Here is a 27,422-nt window from a genome sequence, read left to right on the forward strand (position 1 = left end):
TTATGTTACGTGTGTCGTGAGAGCATGAATGCCCAGCTGGGTGTCCCTACAGCGTAAGTTTATACAGTAAATTCTGTTTAAATGCATATGCTAATATGCTATTCATGAATTTCATTGAAGTATGTCTGTATTATTAAGTAACTACAGTTTAGTGTTATTGTCAGGTTATTCGACAGTATTTCATGTATTTAGGCAGTATTAACTGTATTGACCAATAATTCGGTTAAGGAAAGAATGATGCAGAGACCTTTTACATTTTAAAATAATTCTAATAATTGTATGTCGATATTTTCATGATGATCTTGATGTATGAACTTATATCGACAATAGTCCATGTTGATTGGTTACATATTACACACTAGGTTTTTTGTAAATTAGATACTAAATAACATAATGTATTACATTATGTAGTATTACATTATGTACATCATTATAAAGAGCAAGTTGAAATAAGATGATATGCTACAGAAATGATACTATTCAATGTATCTAATTGCAGGTTCATAGAACAGTTTTGTATGATATTAATGTACATGTAGGGTTATCACATTATTATGTACTATATTTGTAAGAACTGTTTTGCTTGTATCATTGCAGTTCTTACGGTGCTACAGTTGATGGTTAAAATAAACATTGATGGTACCCGTTTTCTGTCTGCCAGTCTTATTCGTAACGCACGAGAGATGAGGGGCAGAACAGTCACCAATGGTCAACAGACAGATGCGCTAGGAAAATACTACAGACCAAATACCACGGTTATAGTTTTACAGGGTAATGGGAATAAATAAGAGCCTGTTCGTTTATGCGGACAAACCGCTTCGTCAGTTTTTAAATGCAATATTTCAAACATGTTAATACAGGCCTTGGGAGTCTTTGTCAAGGCTCGTCTTCAAACAATATAAAATCATCAGGTCCGTCTTTATTTCATAAACGAACAACATCGATCCAACTGGTCCGTCCGTTTGGACCGCAAAAACGAAAACGGCCTAGTTAGGCCTACTAGCGTTTCAAGGGAGGTAACTCGCAATGAATGTTTTTCATATGAAATCTTGAACATATTTTTCATCAAAAACGAAAATACTCGAGTAAAAGGAGCAACTGAAGACGAGAACATAATTTTCAATCTTGAAATTATTAAATAAATTTAAGATAAATGCATTTAAATACAAAGTACGAAACTAGCTTGATCGTCCTTCTGGCTTTACTTGTAGAAATCCCCGGATATTGTGTTTGTTGGCAAACGCGAGTTTCGTCTTAGACGAAGATAGTGATGTAAACCCAGCCGGCCTGGGTCTGTTTGGAGGTTAAACCTCTAATATATACCTTGGTCTGCACTGGAATATTGAAGACGAATACATAAATTTCACATTCAACTGCATTGCAAGTGAGTATATGAATCGCATATGTTGACCAGTACCACCCACGCAGCTGGCTGCTGTCACTGTGACAGAACTGATCAACTGATATGAGCCTGACTCGCCAGATCGGTTGACTGTGTGAAATAGGAGGTCATCAATGTAAAATAAGGCTTGTAAAATGTATGAATATAATACATGCACTGTCGACCGACGACAGTCTCATAGCTGTAAGCTTCAGTGTACTGAAAGTAGCCTTGTGTCGTGAGTCGCTGGATGCGCTCATGATCATCCATGCATATTATAGCCCGCGTCTAGCCCCAGCGTTTACACCCCATACGTTACATATCTTTTGCCCGATGTCTAAGCAATGCATTGTAGTCAGATAAATTTGACCAAAATCACAGACTCAAAAAATCATTCCAACAGACTGATAAGAATATATACAAGGGTAAATTCTTCTCTGTCAGTACAGTTTATTAACAACTTAACATGATTCTAAACCTAATGAAAGTGGTTCAGTATTATTTTTTTAAGAAGCAAGTTTTCTTTCAGGTTTGACTTGCCATTTACACCATTCATAATGATGGACGAAACAGCAGTAACTCATGATTTAGATGACAGTGTAGAATACAACTATGACAGCTTTGATGAACAGAGTGATGACCGACCAACGGAGCGGTGGGCCCCACTTGGAGCTGCTGCAACTAGTCCTGTCCCTGGGGCAGCAGCGGAGGCAGAGTATGTCATGTTATATTAAATAACCACAATGTAAATGGTCTTCTAGTGAATGCAAAGGAATCAATGTAATGACTCCTCATAAAAATATATACTGGAAGCATATACTAGCATGCACAATGAAAGGATAAATGTTGCAGTATACTAAATTAACATTACACAGACCTGTAAAGTTCTCATGAACAAAATGCAGGTCATTACTCATAAAAATGCAGGTCATAGCACTCCAATGCAGGTCATTGCGCGTAACGGCATTTCACTTGAAATAAAAACAATAAAACTGAAAAAATTTATCAACATGTGTCATTTAATAAGCATTTCTATGCACACTTCATTCATTTACATGAATGTTTTACATTGTAAGTTATTGTAGCTGTTTTTGCCATCTTCAAAACATTGGTGGAAGGTTGATAATCACAGCAATCAGTATTTCATTCCTTCAGAAATATTCATCTAATTTACATTTTATAAATGATTTGTAAGATTGTAAATGCAGAATTAGATATTGGGGATCACATTTAATTACAAAGATCAGATATACTAGTAACTCTGAACTGTAAAACATACAAATTTAACTCCACAGCAAGAATTTCTGGATTTTACCTACTATATCGAATTGTTGCCCTTATTTAGCAATATTTAAATTGCTCTTATCAGTCATCTATCCTTCAATAGTTCTTGTTATCGCTATTTCTGTAAAAGTATTTGATCAATCACCCAGGTACCTAGTTGTGTATGTACAATTTTGGAACTGATGAGAGCTCAAGATTACTGACATATGTCCATTTTTATTTTTGGCTGTCGAAGTTTATTATCAGTTAGTATTTCTGAGTATTTCTGAGGAAGTTCTTCATGGGTATTTCTTGAATTTCATTTAGATTCCTCTTGTATTAGTGGAAGTTCTTACAGGATAATTCTCAGATTTAATATATTGGTTCCTCATTTTCAAATGATTAAGAGGAAGAAGAAAAAGTAGAGAATATAATAGAATCTTGCATGGGACTGTTCTGTGGACAGGGATCTCAACCAGAGTACTAGTGTCAGAGTTTGACTGACCAGCAGCTGCAGGAGGCTTGCTTAAACTATTTGCGACGTGGCTATGGTACATAAAATGATGTTACACTATTGTGAGTAGCATCATAGCTCGTGCCAGTTGTCTTTCCCTCCCTGTGTCAGAGCGATTTATCCCATCCCTAGAATGACCATATATAGATGTTGATAGGATTTAAACAATGAAAAACCAAAAACTTGTCATTGGAAGATGTTACTAAGGTCACAAGTTTACCTAGGGGAGGCAGTGTATTTTGTTTCAAAATTAGGTAACTCTGAGCTGCATTTTGACCATTGATCATGAATGTCAGAAAAAAACTACAATCTTATCTCCTACACAACTTGGGGCATGAGCTCATCAAGATGAGACAGTGTCTTGTGTATCAAAATAAGGTAACTCAGACCTACATTTTGACATTTGACCTACATCCAATGGAGGACTTAATTTTCCAAATTCCCATGTTAATATTTGCATAATAATTTTGTTTATAAATGGTTTGAGATGTAAAAAAAATCTTGTTCACAGTCACATAGAACAACTGGAGAAACTTGAGGAGGAACAGGAACAGTTGAATTCTTCCCTTCTTGCACTGACAACTCACTTCGCTCAGGTGCAATTCCGACTTAAGCAAATTGTCAGCGCTGATGCTGATGACAAGGAGGTAAATAAAATTATTTCAGCCTTAGTTACCAGAAACAATATTACAGGGACTTCATTTGTATGTACAATGGAATCTGCTGTAATTTGTAATATATTTTACAGAATTTATTCATTTTAGAAGATAATATATTTAACAATATCCAGATTTTGTGGCATATGAAAATTAGCATTCATCAGAGGGAAAGGAAGATCAAGCACATTTATAATACCACTTATGATAAAGTATTTGAAATTCTGTAAGTGTTATATTCACTTTCCTTATACAATATACATGTTTATTATATTTATCACAAGCCTTTTTTTAAAAAAATTTATTTGGATACACCAGCAACTAGCTTCTTAAACATATTAACATATTGATTCATCCATCACCATCATTATCTACAAGAGTGATACCAAATTAACGTGCAGTGTGTCATATGTGTATCAGATTGAAATTATGTAAATACTCAATACTCAGGAAACAATTATTTTCTGTTTGAAGGTTCTTCTGAAGGAGCTGGAGCAGTTTGCTTTCAAGGGAATACCAGATGTTAGAGGCACAGCAGTACAGGATGCTCAAGACCTTCATGAAAATTTAATGGTTAAGGTCATACTCTTATGTTTGGTCATTAAATGATCATTAACTGTTTTATTAGGTCATTTGACCGGAGGGGTCAGGATGACCTATAGTCATCATGCTTCATCCGCCGTTGTGCAAACTTTTCAAAACTCAAACTTCTTCTCAAGTCCCAACAGTGGAACTGAGCTCTAACTTGTCTGAAATGAACCTGAGATGGTCCTGACCAAGTGTTGTTATTTTTTCGGGTATGTCCGAAATCAAAGATGGTCGTCATGGTAGCCATCTTGAAAAACACAAATTAAACTTATTCTCCAGTTTCACTGGTGCCATTGAGCTGGAAATTGGTGAGGATGTTAAGGAAGGGGAGCCAACAAAGTGTTGTTATTTTTTAGCCTCATAAAAACTTTTGACACGATAGCCATTTGGTAACATGAATGCGTAATCATGGTTTTCATTTACAGCACCTATTTCAAACTTCTTCTCAAGTTCAACCATTTGGATTCGGCTCAAACTTGGCTTCAATGATCCTGAGATTGTCCTGATCTAGTGTGTTTTTTTTTTCCCTTGTTGGTCCAAAATCCAAGATGGCCATTATGGCCAACAGTGCCACTATACTTGCTACTGAGTATGTATACTACAATAGTACAAGGGTCTTAGAGTGAGTTAAGTACACAGCTGCATAACCTGTGAAAACAAAATGTTGTTATTGCACTTTATAACTAGAGAATAGTGCAATACTGTATTATGAATTTTGTTTCTCCACAATTGTTTTGTCCTTGTTGAAAATAGAAAAACATATGATTCAATATAACAGTAGTGATTCCACAGATTTCATGCATACAGTAAAACACCACATATCTGAACCACTTGTAGATTTGTAATTTGTTTCATTATGCTGATGTTTGTATAATTATATGACATCTTAGCAACATGTAAAAGTATCCTGTGATTTTAAAGGGAATAGCAAGAGTTTGGATAATTGAGCGTTCAAACATCCGAATTAAAGACCCACCCACATATAAGCCCTCTTTTAACTGGGGTGAAGTCCAGGGGAACTATTGGCATAACCTCGACATCGTCTGTAGACAGGTTGAAGTTTTTACGGAACAGTGTTGTGTCAATATTTATGAGGATACAGCTTTGGTATTCGACATGTGTTCCTTATGGCAAGACCTTTCCATTGGTACTACATTTGCAGACCTGATGGCCTTGACCATGACCTTTGACATGCTTTTAAAAACTTTTATCCATGGCCACAGTATGTTAAACATATGAGATTTGGCTTTTGTATTTGATGTGTGTTCTTTTTGACAAGACCTTTCCATAAGTGCTACATTTGTGGATGTGCTGACCATAACCCTGACCTACGTTTAAAAAACTTGATTCCGAATTTCAACCCACTTGTCATACTTTGTTGTCTTCTGACAACTCTTGTTCATATTTGCAGAGTGATAAGTTTTGAAATAGTAAGTTAAAAGTGGTTCACAAATAAGTCACACTTTAATGAATCGATAAACTTTTACACTAGGAGCTAGGGCTTATTTGAGGATAAATATGGCATGGTATTTTCCTGTATATAACCTGCTCTTACACCTGTTCTGTCTCCACACTGATGATGTATGTTTTGCTGATATGACTTACTCTTGTTTTACAGAGTGACAGAGAGCATGAAATGAAGATAACAGAACAGAGAGAGAAACAGCAAGAACTGATAAAACAGTTAAAAACCCAGCTGGAAGACCTCGAGACCTATGCATATGAAGTGAGAAAATGTCTAGATTTGTTGTTGAGTTTTCTGTTCGAGTCTTAATAGTTTTTGCATGTGTCCTGTCTGAGGTGGATACTTAATGGATATTTTAACTTCAATTTTTGAGATGAAATAATATCTTCACATATTTATGAATGCAATATACTCTTACGTTGCAATCTCTTGTATTTTATTGTTACAATAGTTTCTTTTTGGTTTACTCTCCAAAATTGGTATTAAAACATCACTTGTGTAAATCTAAAGCAAATGATTTTTTACCCCGCCCAACAAAGTTGGCGTGGGATATACAAATTTCCGTCCATCCATCCATCTGTCCTTCTGTCTGTCTGGATTCGCTTTCCTCACAATATCTTTTAAAGGAATGATAAGATTTTGATGAAACTTGCTTGGTAGACTTATTACCTAAACCCCTTGCCAAAGTGCGATTAGCGTCATATTCTGCGCATATTTAATGAGGCTGCTCTGACCTGAGTGGCTGATTGCTTTCTGCACGATGTCTTTTGAAGGAATTATCAGATTTTGATGAAACTTGCTTGGTAGACTTATTACTAATTAAGTAGATTACTTTCACAAAAACCTGATGTCTAAACACAACTTTAATATACATGTAATGATTCTAAATGCTATGTCATGTGTTTCATGTTTTCATGCTTGTTTACTTTAATTTATGTAATACAATGTTTGCATGGGTGGGGGATCTTGACGACTATGTCCTTGTTTTTCTGGAAACTATAATTAAAATTTACTACACCTATATATTACGGTTATAAATTAAAGATGTTGTTGAATCCACAGACAGGTGAAGCAGAATTGCCTACCAACAAGATGATGGAAAAACAGAAAGTTGTGATTGATGAGCTGAAAAACAAGCTGGACTTGGATTTGGATAACTATCAAAAACTGAGGTATTAATCCTTCACTGGTCACATCCTGCAGGAAATAACAGTTGTTGTCTGTAGAATATCTGATTCAGGTTGTTTGATTCTGAGTTTAAAGTGGATGGACTTAAGTCACAGTGTCACATATCTGATGTATCTGAAATTGGAAAGTCTTAAATTGTTCATAATTTATGTATTTATTAATAAGTTGATGAAGAATAACATATGACGAAATATCTGACCAATAGGGACAATTGTTTGGGGTTTGAATATTTTTCATTGATGTTATAAATTTAATGTATACCTAAAAATAGGTTTGTTAATTAAGCACAACCAGTTATTGGTTAATAAAAGTTAAAGTGTTTTACTTTTGTTTTGGTGTCTTGTGCCCAAATGAGTGCTGTTCTCTATGCAATCTTCTATCATTAACACAAGGTAAATAAATCATAGGCATTGCAATGCTTTTCCGTAGTTGTCTTTTATTCGAACATTTTCGTGACTTTAGTGACTAATCGGAAAACTAACATTCGGGCCAACTTTTGGGAACATTTTTTAAGATGTCTGACGCATTCCCAATGATTTTGAATAATTTTTACAATAAAATTGGCAATGAGGCACCCTTAAATGAAATGTGCATGGGCCTGAGAATCATGTATTTTTTTTTTGGCCCAGGTGTTCGACTGTAATAAGACTGAAAGTCTAAGTAGGTACATGTATTTGGGTTGTGAATCTGAATCCTGTAAAATCTAAAGGTTCACACTACTAGCTCCCATGTTAAAAATAGAAATTAAAAAGCAAGTAGTTTTTAATCCTTTCAAAACAGTTTGAAGGAAAATCGCAGAAAAAAATAAAAATTTAAATATCATGTAAATAATTATACAATATAGATGATCCAATGGAAATTTTTTTAATCTAATGTAAGCATTGTAACACAGGTGCTTTTGTTGTATATTTGTTAAATAGAAATTCCATATACAGCAGGGTTTGATTTTTGTCTTTGTATTGCAGTACTGAGGAGCTAAGAATGGTGGTGGATCGTGCTGTTGGACAGGTAAAATTTCCTCCTGTTTCTGTTGTGATAGTGTTGGAGCAGAGGGTACTAGTAAAATGTACAGTAGTTCCTCTATAGACTCTTGTTTATATTGGAGCAGTTGAAGGTGTGATTGTTAGCCCACCTCGTCCGAAGGACCAAAGTGAGCTTATGCCATACTTTAGCATTTGCCGGTCGTTTTTTGTTCGTCTGTCGACAAAACAACTTCTCATCCACTGATTTTAACTAAAAGCATCTCTAAGTGATGGGGATTCAATAAGCTGAAAAAGGTGGGACTGGTTTTTCAAATGTTAAGTTTTTGGTGCAAGTGTTGAAAGGCATAGTAATTTATGGTAATATGGTCCCTGTGGGGGTTAAACTATCCCCTGCCAGAGTTAAACTAAAAGATTTTTTTAGAGAAAAACAAATTTTTGAAAGTTTTTGGACTTATATAAATTGGTATGGTTTTGAAAATTGCATGAATACACAATCTGATCAAGTAAACAATATAAATATTATTAATTCAATTTGCGAAACCATATCAATGAATATATTTTAATTATTTATTGACAAACATTTGCGAGACGAGCTATGCTGTTCTCCAACAGCTCTTCTTATGTTGGGAGTGTGTGGGTGGCAGATAATGAGTGTGTTTGGATGGAGTGGGGTTAAGGGAAGGAAGGGGGGAACATATAAGATTAAAATCCTTCATGGACCTCTTTTATACCTTTCTATAGACAGCCTGCAAAGGCTATCAATGTTTACTTATTTGTTATTACGTTACCTAGATTCTCGTCAATGTGATGTATAGTTTGTATCAACTATGCTGCGCTATACATTTATCACCAGTTGGTCAACTCAGTGAAATCCTTGTTTCAATAGAGGCTATGTGATTGGTTCCATCACATTTTCCTATAAGCATTTCAGCCAATTAGATTGAAGGTAACATAAGCTTCATCGAAACTGCTTGTCAACAATAGTGGTGGAGAGTGATCTCGAGAAACGTGTCTCAGAAATATAATATGAACAGGTTTTAACCTTTTTAGTGGAATATTATTGATACACTTTTGTCTGACAGAGATGAAGTACTCAATTAAAGCAGGCTTAAGTGATGGAAAAATCAGTCGTTGTTCAATTTCAATACTCTGTTTAGCTAACTGATGTACAAAATTTATATGCTACACACACCTAGGTTGTTCTTGACATCCCAAAAACATTTCCATACCAGTTCATACTCGTTTACAACACTAAAAGACCTGTAGGACTTCTTGCTCACTATATTCTTATCACAGAATCTGCATGCCTTCATGTGCAGCCATATTGCTACATGTTCTTTTTAGTATGTTCTCCTCTATACTGAAGAGTTCTTATTCTGAAAGGGTTATGTTGATTGGTTTCTATTTATAGATTGATGTCATTGAGACAACGATTTTTTCACAGAGTTGACCCACGGGTCGTAAGTGTAGTGTAGCATATACTACTGCATACCCAAGCCCTTAAAACGGCCATTAAAAACCCCATTAAAATTTCCCATCATAAAACCATCAATCATGCTATTAATTTTGTACCTTTAATTGCTATTAATTGAAAAAAATTAATACAAGTTTGATAGTCTTTAAATGTGACAGTTTTCAATTTTAATGACCATCAAAGGGTTGAAACAAATCAGTTAGTTCATGGTACTTAATTAATACATTTTAATGGCTATTAACAAAACATTTATAATGATCATTATTTATTTTATTAATGGCTTTTAATTTAACATTAATGACTATTAAAGGTACAAAATTAATGGGTCTGAAAAAAACCCAATAAAATTTAAATGCATTTTAAGGATTTTAATGGTTTGACAAAAACATTAGTAGTCATTAACTCTTATCACTACTGTCAAATTGCCCATTACAAACCCATTAAAGTTTTCACTAAGTAATTGCCATTACAATGTAATAGGGCCATCAATAATTAGTTTTCAATGTAATGGGCATCAAATCTTATGGTGTAATGGGCATTAAACATTTTGGTGTAATGTAATGGCCATTTGGTTTGGAGCAAAACCATTTTTGTAATGCCCATTAACAGTGTCATTACTTTCTGAAGTGTACTCTGTAATGGCCATTACATTTCGTCAGAAAAGGTGTAATGGCCATTAAAGGTGTACAAAACTTATAGACCATTACAAGAAAATACACTTTAATGGCCATAATTTTTACAAATATAATGACCATTACTTTTAAAGTACAAAAACTGTTTAAAGATCAACACAATGGTAATGGCCATTACGTTTTTACAAACAAAAGTGTAATGGCCATTATATATATACAGGTATACAAAATTAATGGACCTACATGTGACCATTACATTAGACGCATTCAGAAAATTTAGAAAATGCATTTTACCACTTAATTTCATCAAAGTTCATCATGAACTGTATCACTATGCATGTTTGACAATATCGTTGTACATGTAGTCCTTCCATTAAAAATTGCATACAAAGTGATCCATCATTTGTTTCAAATTGATAACTGCTTCAAAAATGGGTATTCACAGTACACAATCATGTGGACCCAAAATCCTTTTAATATTCTTCAGATACATGTAAGAGTGATTTATGTTCATTATTGCATTAATTCTCAATGTACATATGATGTGTGTTTGTACAATTTGGTTGAATAGGCAATACAATTTAAGAAATGCCAAAGCTGTTTGAATATAATGTACACTATGTAAATTTAGGTCACATGCATGGTGATTGGTTTTAAGTTAATTCTTACCTATAAACAGGTTGACATACTTCCAGAGTTGAATATTTCATTTCCTGGTAGTCTTGTATTAATCATGATCCAGGTATTAAAGATAAATACTTCCCTTCATTTGTAAAATAACATGTTGTTCATATGTGTGAGAAAAGCCTCATGGCTGCCATGTATTGGAACTCTCCTGCTTGAAGTTATTGGGCGGGAAAAATTTGGCGGGAAAATTTGGCGGGAAATTTGAAGTTTTCTTATTGTAAAGGGGTTTAGTAAGCCTGTACAGTTTCCTTATTCTTCTTTAAGCCAACAACAAATTGTAATATAGACATGGAATTCAACAATAGCAATATAATGAAAAATAAGATACTGAAATAATACATTAATTTAAGGTCAACAATTCATGGTAGTATATTAAACATTGTCATATATATTACAATATGATGTGATGATATTTGTAATATTTGTAATGGCCATTACAAGAAAAAAAATGTTACTTATGAGGAATTGCACATCGGAATAACAAATGTAATGGCATTACATAAAGGTACCATTAAGTAATGGCTATTGCATTATGACCATAATTTGTTATGGTCATTAAATGGAAAATGTAATGGGCATTACATGAAGGTATCAATAAGTAATGGCCATTGCATTGTGATCATAATTTGTTATGGCCATTAAATGGAAAATGTAATGGGCATTACATGAAGTTACCAATAAATAATTGCCATTACATTGTGATCATAATTTGTTGTGGCCATTAAATGGAAAATGTTATGGGAGTACATAAAATCCACAGTTAGTAATGGCCATAACATTATGATGACTCCACTCTAATGGCCATTACAAACAGAATAAAGGCCATTAAGAAAAATACAAAACATGAAGTAATGGCCATTATTTTGTTAATGACCATTACAAAGAAAATATTAATAGGAAAGTAATTGAAATTTAGAAAAATAATGCCCATTACATTACTTAACTCCAGGTTTGTCCCAAAAATGGAAACGAGAAATAATGGCCAATTTTAATGGAATCAGTGTTTTTAATGGTTTTGTAATGGGTTTGTAATAGATTTGTAATGACTTTGCTGGGCAGTAGTATATAGTGCAATCAACCGTGGGTATCTGTCGAAGAATTTGTATAGTCGTCTAGTTTTTTCTCTTTCTGCAGATAGTTAATCCTGCCAAAGTGAAGGAGAAGCTGGTGGACCAACTTAAAACACAGATCACAGACCTGGAACGGTTTATAGACTTCTTACAAGGTGAGATAGTGACCAATTATCAGGATTTCAGTTCTTGTTCTCCATTAAAACCATGATCAGGACACACATCATTATATAGTTACAGGTACTGACAGATATTGACAGATATTGACAAGTGTCAAAATGAAAGGGCGATTAAGAAAAATGCTTTAGGGCATATTCCTAACTAAGTATTCTTATTAGATTCTCTTTAATTGCTTGTCAATTTTGCTGATATTCCAGTAATTTTGCATGATGGATATGATTTTGTACAACAAAGATATACCAGTTGATACATGTACTACTTTGACCAAGAGACAGCAGTTTACTGTTTTTTTTCCATTCTGTATTTGTATAACACACAAACCTTTTGCATGATTTAACTGTCTAATGTGGTTACTAATAATGCCTGCCTGTTTTAAGATTGTAAATGATAAAATTTCAAATGTTTCCGATTCAGTTGATTCAGGTGAGAGCCAGTTTGTACCTTTTATGCATTAACAGGAATAATTATCCTTGGCTTATAGTCCTGTAGTATCTCTAATACTAACAATACAATTCTAATTATTTCCTAATCATTTACAAGTTCTTACCATGACACATCAATTATAATGGCATTATACTGTACTGAACTGGTATATATGGTCATAGCGTGTAACTAGTCCCTAGCTTACTAGGCATAAAGGAGACTTATTTTCTATCTGTAAATAAATATATCACTGTCATCCTTTCCTATTATTCACATTTCTTGTGATGTATGCATGCTCCATAGTCCATACCTAGTTTTACTCATACTACATTGTACAACACAGCATTTTAAACTTTTGTTAACCTTTTTAGTCAGTATAGAGAGGTACACTTCACACTAGTTTAAAGTCAATTGTCAATTAATACTCCTGACAGAATTTTGTAGCATTATTCAGTAATGTAATGTCAACCTTTAAATTATAGCTCATATTATTAGTTTATGTAATGTGCCATTTTAAGAAGTAGTTCTTGTACACACTTTCACTGAAAAGGCTAAATTTTATATCAAATTACTTTTTGGGACCTCAGAAATTCAGAATGATTGTGTATAAGTTTCATGTACTATTGATAGTATTGTCTTATTCCCCTTGTCCCATTACATAAGAGTTATGGCCCTTTGTTAGTCCTCTACTGTGGAAACCAGGAAGAGACAATAGTTTTCTACAGACATATGCTTCATTCCTGGAAGGATGTTGATCAAACTTCACACAATTACAAGTGATCATGATATCTCTGATTTGTTCGAGTTTCAAGGTTGTTGGGTCAAAGTCACCATTACTATTTTAGGATATCCTTGTCATCGCTCAAGCGGCTTCAATTAATTACTTGAGGGAAATTCAGACACTTTAAAGGATCATAATATCTTGCACGAGTATAAATTCCAGGGTTGTAAAGTCATGGTCACAATTTCTATTTTAGAAAATCCCAATTTCATTCTGTATAATTCCTCAGTCATAATACTAACATTACAATTGCTTGTATTTTTACATTAAAATCAGTTGCACAATAATTGTATACTGGTTACTTTTTATCCCGAATTAACACCAATGGACACAGGGGACATGTATTGCTAAAATTAGCATTTAACAAAAATCAGTGCTTGTTGATGATGTACATATATTTCTGGAAGGAAAAACATATGTCCTACTAAACATATTTGATGTCTTTGTTTTAATTACCATACACCTATGGTACTGGTGGTAGATACTAATCTACTTTGTATCATTTCTTGTATCACAAGTTGTAATGTAGCCCTGACACCAGTCAACACCAGACATATATCTGTCAGAATGTCCAACTCTGGTGCCAGGGTCTGAAGAAACACAGGCTAGTTTAATTAAGTTTTTAACTCACTTGGTCCGAAGGACTGGTGAGGTTATGTTGTGTCACAGTGTCCATTTTCCTGTGTCCATAGTCCCATCAACTTTAAATTACTAGTCATGAACCACTAGAGCAGATTCAGCCCCATTTTACATGGATCATCCTTGGATGAAGGGGAAACCAATTTTGTATAAATGGTGGGTATGGCCACCTAGGGACCTAGAGGCTGATCCCAACAGGGGAAATGCAGGATATTCTTTAAGATCCTTCTTCTATGGAAATGTAAGGTGTTTTCCCATATTTACTGCCATACACATGTGAGAGATACAGGCCCTCTGGGCCTCTTGTATCTTTGTAAGATATTTGGCTCAATGTAAATATTTCTGCCTTAATCATCTGGTAGAGATAACTACATGTAAATTTCCTTTTTGAAACTACCAGGGGTTGCATTTCAGCCGTCCCTATAATCTTTTGAAGTAAAGTAATCAAGAATAGCCCCAGATTTACAGTAATTCCATTCTATGTAAAGGACCCAATTTATTAGATACCCAGTGCAAACCCTGATCACCTGTGTAATAATTCCATCTCAGATATTGGGTAGAGACAACAATAATATTATAACTACAATATTATCTGTGTGAGAATTATCTCCATGTGAGTACAGAGACTAAGTACACAGTGTACCCGGTGGATGTTTGTATTTAGTTGTAATTTTCGATTCACAAATTGATCATCTACCAGGGTATTAACTTTTAAAAGTATGAGACAATTGCAGTGACTGTATTTGTGATCATCTACCAGGATATTAACTTAAAGTATTAGACAATTTGAGTGACTGTCTTCTGTTTATCTGTTATTGTTAACTGTTTAAAGGTATAAAAATGGTAGAAACCATTGTGTAAATCTCTGGTCATCAAATTAATATCAAAAAAAAAAAATGACACTTAATGTTTTGTCAGGTGAAGCTAGTAGTCCAGGACCACTTGGTAAGGAGCGGTGTACATGTCCTGTTCATAAGGTAAGTCTTCCTTCTGATAATAATTGTACCTATATATTGTATACTGTAGTAGACATATCTGGTCTTACATCTTTTCTTCATAGTTTCTGTTAAATATATATCAGAGACAAATATATACCTAAGGACATATTAAACAAAATAGAATAATGTAAATTTTAAATCTGAATTACATACACACAAAATATATTAGTACATACCTGTTCACACTTACATAATATGCCATCTGATTACACATACACACTTCCATAATATGTAATGTGAATACACACTCGTGTATATATGCAGACTTGCGTAATATATGATACACATAATTATATAAACATTAACATAATCTATAGATTATAATATGAATACACCTTATTATGATGAATACACATACACACTATGTCATATTCGATATGAATACACTTCTACACACTCACATAGTATATACTGTCATATGATTACACTTTTACACACATAATATACTGTCATATGATTACACTTATACACACATAATATATACTGTCATATGATTACACTTATACACACATACATAATATATACTGTCATATGGTTACACTTATACACACATACATAATATATACTGTCATATGATTACACTTATACACGCATACATAATATATACTGTCATATGATTACACTTATACACACATACATAATATATACTGTCATATGGTTACACTTATACACACTCACATGATATATACTGTCATATGATTACACTTATACACACATACATAATATATACTGTCATATGATTACACTTATACACACATACATAATATATACTGTCATATGATTACACTTATAATACACACTCACATAATATATACTGTCATATGATTACACTTATACACACATACATAATATATACTGTCATATGATTACACTTATACACACATACATAATATATACTGTCATGATTACACTTATACACACATACATAATATATACTGTCATATGATTACACTTATACACGCATACATAATATATACTGTCATATGATTACACTTATACACACATACATAATATATACTGTCATATGATTACACTTATACACACATACATAATATATACTGTCATATGATTACACTTATACACACATACATAATATATACTGTCATATGATTACACTTATACACACATACATAATATATACTGTCATGATTACACTTATACACACTCACATAATATATACTGTCATATGATTACACTTATACACACATACATAATATATACTGTCATATGATTACACTTATACACGCATACATAATATATACTGTCATATGATTACACTTATACACACTCACATAATATATACTGTCATATGATTACACTTATACACACATACATAATATATACTGTCATATGATTACACTTATACACGCATACATAATATATACTGTCATATGATTACACTTATACACACATACATAATATATACTGTCATATGGTTACACTTATACACACTCACATGATATATACTGTCATATGATTACACTTATACACACATACATAATATATACTGTCATATGATTACACTTCTACACACTCACATAATATATACTGTCATGATTACACTTATACACACTCACATAATATATACTGTCATATGATTACACTTATACATACATACATAATATATACTGTCATATGATTACACTTATACACACTCACATAATATATACTGTCATATGGTTACACTTATACACATACATAATATATACTGTCATATGATTACACTTATAATACACACTCACATAATATATACTGTCATATGATTACACTTATACACACATACATAATATATACTGTCATATGATTACACTTATACACACTCACATAATATATACTGTCATATACATACACTTATACACACATACATAATATATACTGTCATATGATTACACTTATACATACATACATAATATATACTGTCATATGATTACACTTATAATACACACTCACATAATATATACTGTCATATGGTTACACTTATACACACTCACATAATATATACTGTCATATGATTACACTTATACACACATACATAATATATACTGTCATATGATTACACTTATACACACATACATAATATATACTGTCATATGATTACACTTATACACACATACATAATATATACTGTCATATGATTACACTTATACACACATACATAATATATACTGTCATATGATTACACTTATACATACATACATAATATATACTGTCATATGATTACACTTATAATACACACTCACATAATATATACTGTCATATGGTTACACTTATACACACTCACATAATATATACTGTCATATGATTACACTTATACACACATACATAATATATACTGTCATATGGTTACACTTATACACACATACATAATATATACTGTCATATGATTACACTTATACACACTCACATAATATATACTGTCATATACATACACTTATACACACATACATAATATATACTGTCATATGATTACACTTATACACACATACATAATATATACTGTCATATGATTACACTTATACACACATACATAATATATACTTTCATATGATTACACTTATACACACATAATATATACTGTCATATGGTTACACTTATACACACATACATAATATATACTGTCATATGATTACACTTATACACACATACATAATATATACTGTCATGATTACACTTATACACACATACATAATATATACTGTCATATGATTACACTTATACACACATACATAATATATACTGTCATATGATTACACTTATACACACATACATAATATATACTGTCATATGATTACACTTATACACACTCACATAATATATACTGTCATATGATTACACTTATAATACACACTCACATAATATATACTGTCATATGAATACACTAGTCTTATACACACATACATAATATATACCGTCATATGAATACACTTATACACACTCACATAATATATACTGTCATATGAATACACTTATAATACACACTCACATAATATATACTGTCATATGAATACACTTATACACACATACATAATATATACTGTCACATGGTTACACTTATACACACATACATAATATATACTGTCATATGATTACACTTATACACACATACATAATATATACTGTCATATGATTACACTTATACACACATACATAATATATACTGTCATATGATTACACTTGTACACAAATACATAATATATACTGTCATATATGATTACACTTGTACACACATACATAATATATACTGTCATATGATTACACTTATACACACATACATAATATATACTGTCATATGATTACACTTATACACACATACATAATATATACTGTCATATAAATACACTTATACACACATACATAATATATACTGTCATATGATTACACTTATACACACTCACATAATATATACTGTCATATGATTACACTTATACACACATACATAATATATACTGTCATATGATTACACTTGTACACAAATACATAATATATACTGTCATATAAATACACTTATACACACATACATAATATATACTGTCATATAAATACACTTATACACACATACATAATATATACTGTCATATGATTACACTTATACACACATACATAATATATACTGTCATATGATTACACTTATACATACATAATATATACTGTCATATGATTACACTTATACATACATAATATATACTGTCATATGATTACACTTATACACACACACATAATATATACTGTCATATGATTACACTTATACACACATACATAATATATACTGTCATATGATTACACTTATACACACATACATAATATATACTGTCATATGAATACACTAGTCTTATACACACATACATAATATATACTATCATATGATTACACTTATACACACATACATAGTATATACTGTCATATGAATACACTAGTCTTATACACACATACATAGTATATACTGTCATATGATTACACTTATACACACATACATAATATATACTGTCACATGGTTACACTTATACACACACACATAATATATACTGTCATATGATTACACTTATACACACATACATAATATATACTGTCATATGATTACACTTATACACACATACATAATATATACTGTCATATGGTTACACTTATACACGCATACATAATATATACTGTCATATGATTACACTTATACACACACACATAATATATACTGTCATATGATTACACTTATACACACATACATAATATATACTGTCATATGATTACACTTATACACACATACATAATATATACTGTCATATGATTACACTTATACACACATACATAATATATACTGTCATATGATTACACTTATACACACATACATAATATATACTGTCATATGATTACACATATACACACATACATAATATATACTGTCATATGATTACACTTATACACACATACATAATATATACTGTCATATGATTACACTTATACACACATACATAATATATACTGTCATATGATTACACTTATACACACATACATAATATATACTGTCATATGATTACACTTATACACACATACATAATATATACTGTCATATGATTACACTTATACACACATAATATATACTGTCATATGGTTACACTTATACACACATACATAATATATACTGTCATATGATTACACTTATACACACTCACATAATATATACTGTCATATGATTACACTTATAATACACACTCACATAATATATACTGTCATATGAATACACTTATACACACTCACATAATATATACTGTCATATGATTACACTTATACACACTCACATAATATATACTGTCATATGGTTACACTTATACACGCATACATAATATATACTGTCATATGATTACACTTATAATACACACTCACATAATATATACTGTCATATGATTACACTTATACACACCCACATAATATATACTGTCATATGATTACACTTATACACACATACATAATATATACTGTCATATGATTACACTTATACACACCCACATAATATATACTGTCATATGATTACACTTATACACACATACATAATATATACTGTCATATGATTACACTTATACTCACATACATAATATATACTGTCATATGATTACACTTATACACACACACATAATATATACTGTCATATGATTACACTTATACACACATACATAATATATACTGTCATATGATTACACTTATACACACATAATATATACTGTCATATGATTACACTTATACACACATACATAATATATACTGTCATATGATTACACTTATACACACATACATAATATATACTGTCATATACATACACTTATACACACATACATAATATATACTGTCATATGATTACACTTATACACACATACATAATATATACTGTCATATACATACACTTATACACACATACATAATATATACTGTCATATGGTTACACTTATACACACATACATAATATATACTGTCATATGATTACAATTGTACTCACATAATATATACTGTCATATGATTACACTTATACACACATACATAATATATACTGTCATATGATTACACTTATACACACATAATATATACTGTCATATGATTACACTTATACACACATACATAATATATACTGTCATATACATACACTTATACACACATACATAATATATACTGTCATATGATTACACTTATACACACATACATAATATATACTGTCATATACATACACTTATACACACATACATAATATATACTGTCATATGGTTACACTTATACACACATACATAATATATACTGTCATATGATTACAATTGTACTCACATAATATATACTGTCATATGATTACACTTATACACACATAATATATACTGTCATATGATTACACTTATACACACATACATAATATATACTGTCATATACATACACTTATACACACATACATAATATATACTGTCATATACATACACTTATACACACATACATAATATATACTGTCATATGATTACACTTATACACACATAATATATACTGTCATATGATTACACTTATACACACATACATAATATATACTGTCATATACATACACTTATACACACATACATAATATATACTGTCATATGATTACACTTATACACACATACATAATATATACTGTCATATACATACACTTATACACACATACATAATATATACTGTCATATGGTTACACTTATACACACATACATAATATATACTGTCATATGATTACAATTGTACTCACATAATATATACTGTCATATGATTACACTTATACACACATACATAATATATACTGTCATATGATTACACTTATACACACATAATATATACTGTCATATGATTACACTTATACACACATACATAATATATACTGTCATATACATACACTTATACACACATACATAATATATACTGTCATATGATTACACTTATACACACATACATAATATATACTGTCATATGATTACAATTGTACTCACATAATATATACTGTCATATGATTACACTTATACACACATACATAATATATACTGTCATATGATTACACTTATACACACTCACATAATATATACTGTCACATGGTTACACTTATACACGCATACATAATATATACTGTCACATGGTTACACTTATACACGCATACATAATATATACTGTCATATGATTACACTTATACACACTCACATAATATATACTGTCACATGGTTACACTTATACACACATACATAATATATACTGTCACATGGTTACACTTATACACGCATACATAATATATACTGTCATATGATTACACTTATACACACATACATAATATATACTGTCATATGATTACACTTATACACACTCACATGATATATACTGTCATATGATTACACTTATACACACATACATAATATATACTGTCATATGGTTACACTTATACACACATACATAATATATACTGTCATATGATTACACTTATACACACATACATAATATATACTGTCATATGATTACACTTATACACACATACATAATATATACTGTCATGATTACACTTATACATACATAATATATACTGTCATATGATTACACTTATACACACTCACATAATATATACTGTCATATGATTACACTTGTACTCACATAATATATACTGTCATATGATTACACTTGTACACACATACATAATATATACTGTCATATGATTACACTTATACACATACATAATATATACTGTCATATGATTACACTTATACATACATACATAATATATACTGTCATATGATTACACTTATACATACATAATATTTACTGTCATATGATTACACTTATACACACATACATAATATATACTGTCGTATGATTACACTTATACACACATACATAATATATACTGTCATATGATTACTCTTATACACACATACATAATATATACTGTCATATGATTACACTTATACATACATAATATATACTGTCATATGATTACACTTATACGCACTCACATAATATATACTGTCATATGGTTACACTTATACACACATACATAATATATACTGTCATATGATTACACTTATACACACATACATAATATATACTGTCACATGGTTACACTTATACACACATACATAATATATACTGTCATATGATTACACTTATACACACATACATAATATATACTGTCATATGATTACACTTATACACACATACATAATATATACTGTCATATGGTTACACTTATACACACATACATAATATATACTGTCATATGATTACACTTATACACACATACATAATATATACTGTCACATGGTTACACTTATACACACATACATAATATATACTGTCATATGATTACACTTATACACACATACATAATATATACTGTCATATGATTACACTTATACACACATACATAATATATACTGTCATATGATTACACTTATACACACATACATAATATATACTGTCATATGATTACACTTATACACGCATACATAATATATACTGTCATATGATTGCACTTATAATACACACTCACATAATATATACTGTCATATGATTACACTTATACTTACATACATAATATATACTGTCATATGAATACACTTATACACACTCACATAATATATACTGTCATATACATACACTTGTACACACTCAGATAATATATACTGTCATATTAATACTAGAGCTGTGTACAAGGTGGGTAACGATACAATTCGTATCGCGATACAGGGGTCACGATACGATACGTATCACGATATATGAGAAGCTGATGACCTATCAGATATCTGATATTCCATCGTACAGTAGTCGTGTTTTGTTTGTGGTATTTCCAGAATATTTGAGTCTTTGTCTACATTTGTTACAAAAAACATCCATTTTGTCGTTTTCCACAAAGCGTTCTTGAATTTAGGTAATTTGGATCTGAAAGAACTCCAGCAGGCAGTTTTATAAGTCGCAGGAATGGCCTTGTCAGCCATGTTGTTTACTACAAAACGTATGCTAATGTTGGTCAAGGGAGATAACTACAAATTTTCAAGTATCACGATACAAATCAAGGATAGACGATGCATCGATGCACCACTCTGTGATCCAATACATCGATGCATCGGTGAATCGTTACACCACTAATGAATACAAATTCACCCTTATGTCATATTTGATATGAATACACATATACACACTCACATAATTTATATAATATATACTGTCATATTATTACACATGAACGTGCAATGGTTACATCAACTACATGTATGTGCATGGAACAAGTATCCACTATCTTCTGTACATGTATCTTCTAGACACAGGGAATTTCCTGGTTCTGATATATAAACATCTTATTTCTACCCTCTATATAGCTCAGTCATGGTAAGTTTCTGGTGTACAAAGCTGCATGTTGGTTTATGACTTGGAATCGTATATATGGTTTGAAGACCTACATGATTAATATTGAGTACCATGTATTTTGCCAATAACAATGGTTTGGAATGGTGTTTCAATCATCAAATTTTCACACTGTATGACATTTGCAAATTTTCCTATTGCTACACAGCATTACAGTATCAAATACCAGCAGTGAATACAAATCTGAATGCTTTAAGATCAAACATAAAATTACACATTGAAATGTTTCATGATCTATAGTTCTGTTCATGTTGTTTTTAATGCTCTGAATTAAAAAGGACGAGGTAAGGTCACTGCACTACCCAGAAAAATAATTTACAGCATTCGCTTTAGCTAATGAAATATATTTGCTTCTCTCGAGGTAATGCATGACAAAGGGAGATAACTCTACTAACGTCTTTTTTATTAACCAGATTTTTAGAGATTTTAGCCACTGGAGGATAAAATGTCTTCACTTGGTGGTGGAGGAGTAACTGACATAATACTGGGATAAGAAGAGCAATTAGTTTTACACTGATATTTAATGTTATGTAGCTAATATCTAACTGAACATTGGTTTGTTTAAAAGCTGAATAACTTACTGTATATATGACTACTTAACACAGTTTGTTGGTTGAGGAGTACCTAACATGCCACTATGATGTTTAAGAACAACTAAAAATTACTCTAAACTGATTATTGACTATTTACTGAAATTGAAAATTAATATTTTATCTTGGACGGTGTATACATTGACTATTTACTAACACCTTCAGATGATGGGTAGACAAATTGCAAAAAAGATGTCTTTTCTTGATATGAAAACATTGCTTTCAGGAAGAAAATTTGCAAGGAATGCAATGCTTCTTTAACTACCTTGACTTAACTGGTCCCTTACTAAACTAATGTATTGCAGCCTCTACAAGAATAGCATGTTGCCCAAATTATTCTTACATTTATATTTGACCTTGAACTATAACACCTTGGATATAGTTACTTATATTTATTAGTGCTTGACCAAGTACTGCGGCTAGGTTAACATACCAGTTACTGTAACTGATATGATACCATAGATGTAGTCCTTGGTCAACTTCATAAAATCACAAAATTTATGCATTGGTAAGAGTATTGCATGTTGCACTAAATTTATATGACTTTGACCACTGTGACCTTGTTTATATTTATTTCTAAACCTCGGTGATCCTGCTTTTGACTCAGGTCTGGACAATATTCAATCATATTTTTTAATTTATGGGCCCGGAATTAATTTGGCTATCCTGCAGCCATTGAATTAGCACACAAATAAATTCACAGTTAATATTTGTATACATACTGAAATAAAAGTTGTTTATTAAGTGTTCACTGCAGAATGTTTACAAGCCATACGTGGCAAACTAGGTCCTGCAAAATTTAACAACCATACAGAACTCCAGGCTCCAGCCAGGAACGTTTTTTTGTGACAAAAATATCCAGAGGTTTTACTTATTAATTTCAATGAGAAACAATATTCTGAAGGGAAAAAAATCATGAGAGAGATGGCCTCAGAACCCCATTTCTTATATGCAGGGGAGTATTTGGATTTAGATTGGCGTTGTATTAACACAATACAGCCATTTATATACTAGGATAGGTGATATACCCTTCCCATTAGTTTTGATAACGTGTCTCAGCTCGTACTCTCTTCACTGTGATATAAGTATCAGTATTTGGAGACTTAATTACTCAAGATGCAAAATTTTGATAAGGTACAGCAGTGAGATGTTTTAATTGACCTGAAGTAATAATTTATGTAAATATTAATTTCTGATATAACCACACGGTAAACAATCACAACAATTGTAAAACATTTTCGAAAATAAAATGAGACATTTAGCATGTATGATGCTTTTGTCCTGGTTCTTTATGGATTGTTTCAATGATATAAACTTAAAATACCCTGGTGTAAAATGGGAATTTTATCACAGACTTATCCTCACCGGTATAAAAGATGCAATGCATTATTTGTGTATTGACTGACAATGTATTACAAACAGTAGAACTAATAGTTAAATTCTTTGTAATGAGGATGGCACTTCTTCATAGTCAATAACCTGACTTTGAATTCCCCATCAAAATGTTCATCCCATGAATGACTACATTTGTTTTGACACAGTTTGGTGAGGAAGGATCTGACCATGGGAAGGATTGTTGTGTAGCTCCACACAGTGGACGCCCTTCTCTCAAAGACAGGAAGGCTGGGGCCAAGGTAGGAATTCTTTGCCTGCAGTAGTCTCATGACTTGTTTCTGTTATAATTTGAATCACTCTAGTGTCGAAAGGTGTACATATACTGGCACTAAAGGTATGTGAGCTTTAATCACACCGTAGTAATGTATTTTACCATAAATAAGTATCAAGTATTAACTTTATTCTGTAAAAGTCTTTGATAAACAAGGCATTGCTAGGGTGGAATACATATACAATTTGTAGTTGTTATTGATATAATTATACTAATATTTTTGGGGGGTAAAGGGCTGCAGTATTTCGCTAAAATAAAAATTGGTTTGATTCACATTCAACCTCACAGTCATGGAAGTCACATGTATCAACATCAGTTTTCTAGTCAATTAAATTTCTAACTTTTAGTCTGTTACTTGCGATTGTGAAAAATCCATTCTATACCCAACACTTATTAAAAGATGATACATGCATATAGATATCAATTTGTTTGTGCATACATTAGTAAGGAAGTATTAGCGAGTCTGTCCATAGCATAAAGCTTGTATACAAGGTATAACTTATGAACCACTCAACAATGGTAGTTAATATTCACACCATAAATAATACCGTAACTTCTACACTTGATTAAGTTTTTATGGTCATTGATTAGAAAGATGAAAGGGTCAAATAAGGACCATTTTTCAGAAAAAAGGCTGTGTACAAGGTATCTGATGAACCCTTCAACAAATTGAGTTTATTCTTACACCATAGTCCTACACTACCTGATTACAATTTAATGGTCATCGTTCAGTGTTTAAGTTTCAGAGTTAAAGGTCACCTTGGATATTTTCTATTGAACCAGAAGGCTTCGATTCATTCTTAATGCAATGACCTTTCACTAAATACTTTGTATAATACCTTGAGTGAAGGATTTTCTCTGTGTCAAGGGAGAGTGAAGGATTTTCTCTGTGTCAAGGGAGAGTGAAGGATTTTCTCTGTGTCAAGGGGGAGTGAAGGATTTTCTCTGTGTTAAGGGAGAGTGAAGGATTTTCTCTGTCGAGGGAGAGTGAAGGATTTTCTTTGTGTCAAGGGGGAGTGAAGGATTTTCTCTGTCGAGGGAGAGTGAAGGATTTTCTCTGTGTCAAGGGGGAGTGAAGGATTTTCTCTGTGTCAAGGGGGAGTGAAGGATTTTCTCTGTGTCAAGGGGGAGTGAAGGATTTTCTCTGTGTCAAGGGGGAGTGAAGGATTTTCTCTGTGTTAAGGGAGAGTGAAGGATTTTCTCTGTGTTAATGGGGAGTGAAGGATTTTCTCTGTGTCAAGGGGGAGTGAAGGATTTTCTCTGTGTCAAGGGGGAGTGAAGAACTGATGTGGTCCTGACTAATATTCATTTACAAGAATAAAATGTTTTTAAAAAAAGAATTCCAGGTAAAA

At 31.7% G+C, this 27,422-nt stretch overlaps 1 protein-coding gene across 6 annotated transcripts in view; it reads left to right on the plus strand.

The window, feature by feature from the left end:
* Positions 1 to 1,222: 1,222 nt before the first annotated feature.
* LOC117336752 (RUN domain-containing protein 1-like) overlaps positions 1,223 to 27,422 on the plus strand; it is a 46,194-nt gene continuing 19,994 nt past the window's right edge. The window contains exons 1-12 of one of the 6 annotated variants that reach the window (XM_033897379.1): positions 1,223 to 1,384; positions 1,911 to 2,096; positions 3,670 to 3,805; positions 4,289 to 4,393; positions 6,021 to 6,128; positions 6,930 to 7,039; positions 8,021 to 8,063; positions 11,966 to 12,056; positions 12,496 to 12,504; positions 14,843 to 14,901; positions 24,093 to 24,098; positions 25,946 to 26,038. In XM_033897379.1, the coding sequence (XP_033753270.1) occupies positions 1,939 to 2,096; positions 3,670 to 3,805; positions 4,289 to 4,393; positions 6,021 to 6,128; positions 6,930 to 7,039; positions 8,021 to 8,063; positions 11,966 to 12,056; positions 12,496 to 12,504; positions 14,843 to 14,901; positions 24,093 to 24,098; positions 25,946 to 26,038 (918 nt within the window). In that variant the 5' untranslated portion in view covers positions 1,223 to 1,384; positions 1,911 to 1,938. The remainder of the gene's footprint in view (positions 1,385 to 1,910; positions 2,097 to 3,669; positions 3,806 to 4,288; positions 4,394 to 6,020; positions 6,129 to 6,929; positions 7,040 to 8,020; positions 8,064 to 11,965; positions 12,057 to 12,495; positions 12,505 to 14,842; positions 14,902 to 24,092; positions 24,099 to 25,945; positions 26,039 to 27,422) is intronic. The other 5 variants (XM_033897381.1, XM_033897380.1, XM_033897382.1 and 2 more) reach the window with 5 other exon arrangements.

This window comes from Pecten maximus, chromosome 10 (assembly GCF_902652985.1).
Source record: "Pecten maximus chromosome 10, xPecMax1.1, whole genome shotgun sequence".
In the NCBI taxonomy this organism is placed as follows: Eukaryota; Metazoa; Mollusca; class Bivalvia; order Pectinida; family Pectinidae; genus Pecten; species Pecten maximus.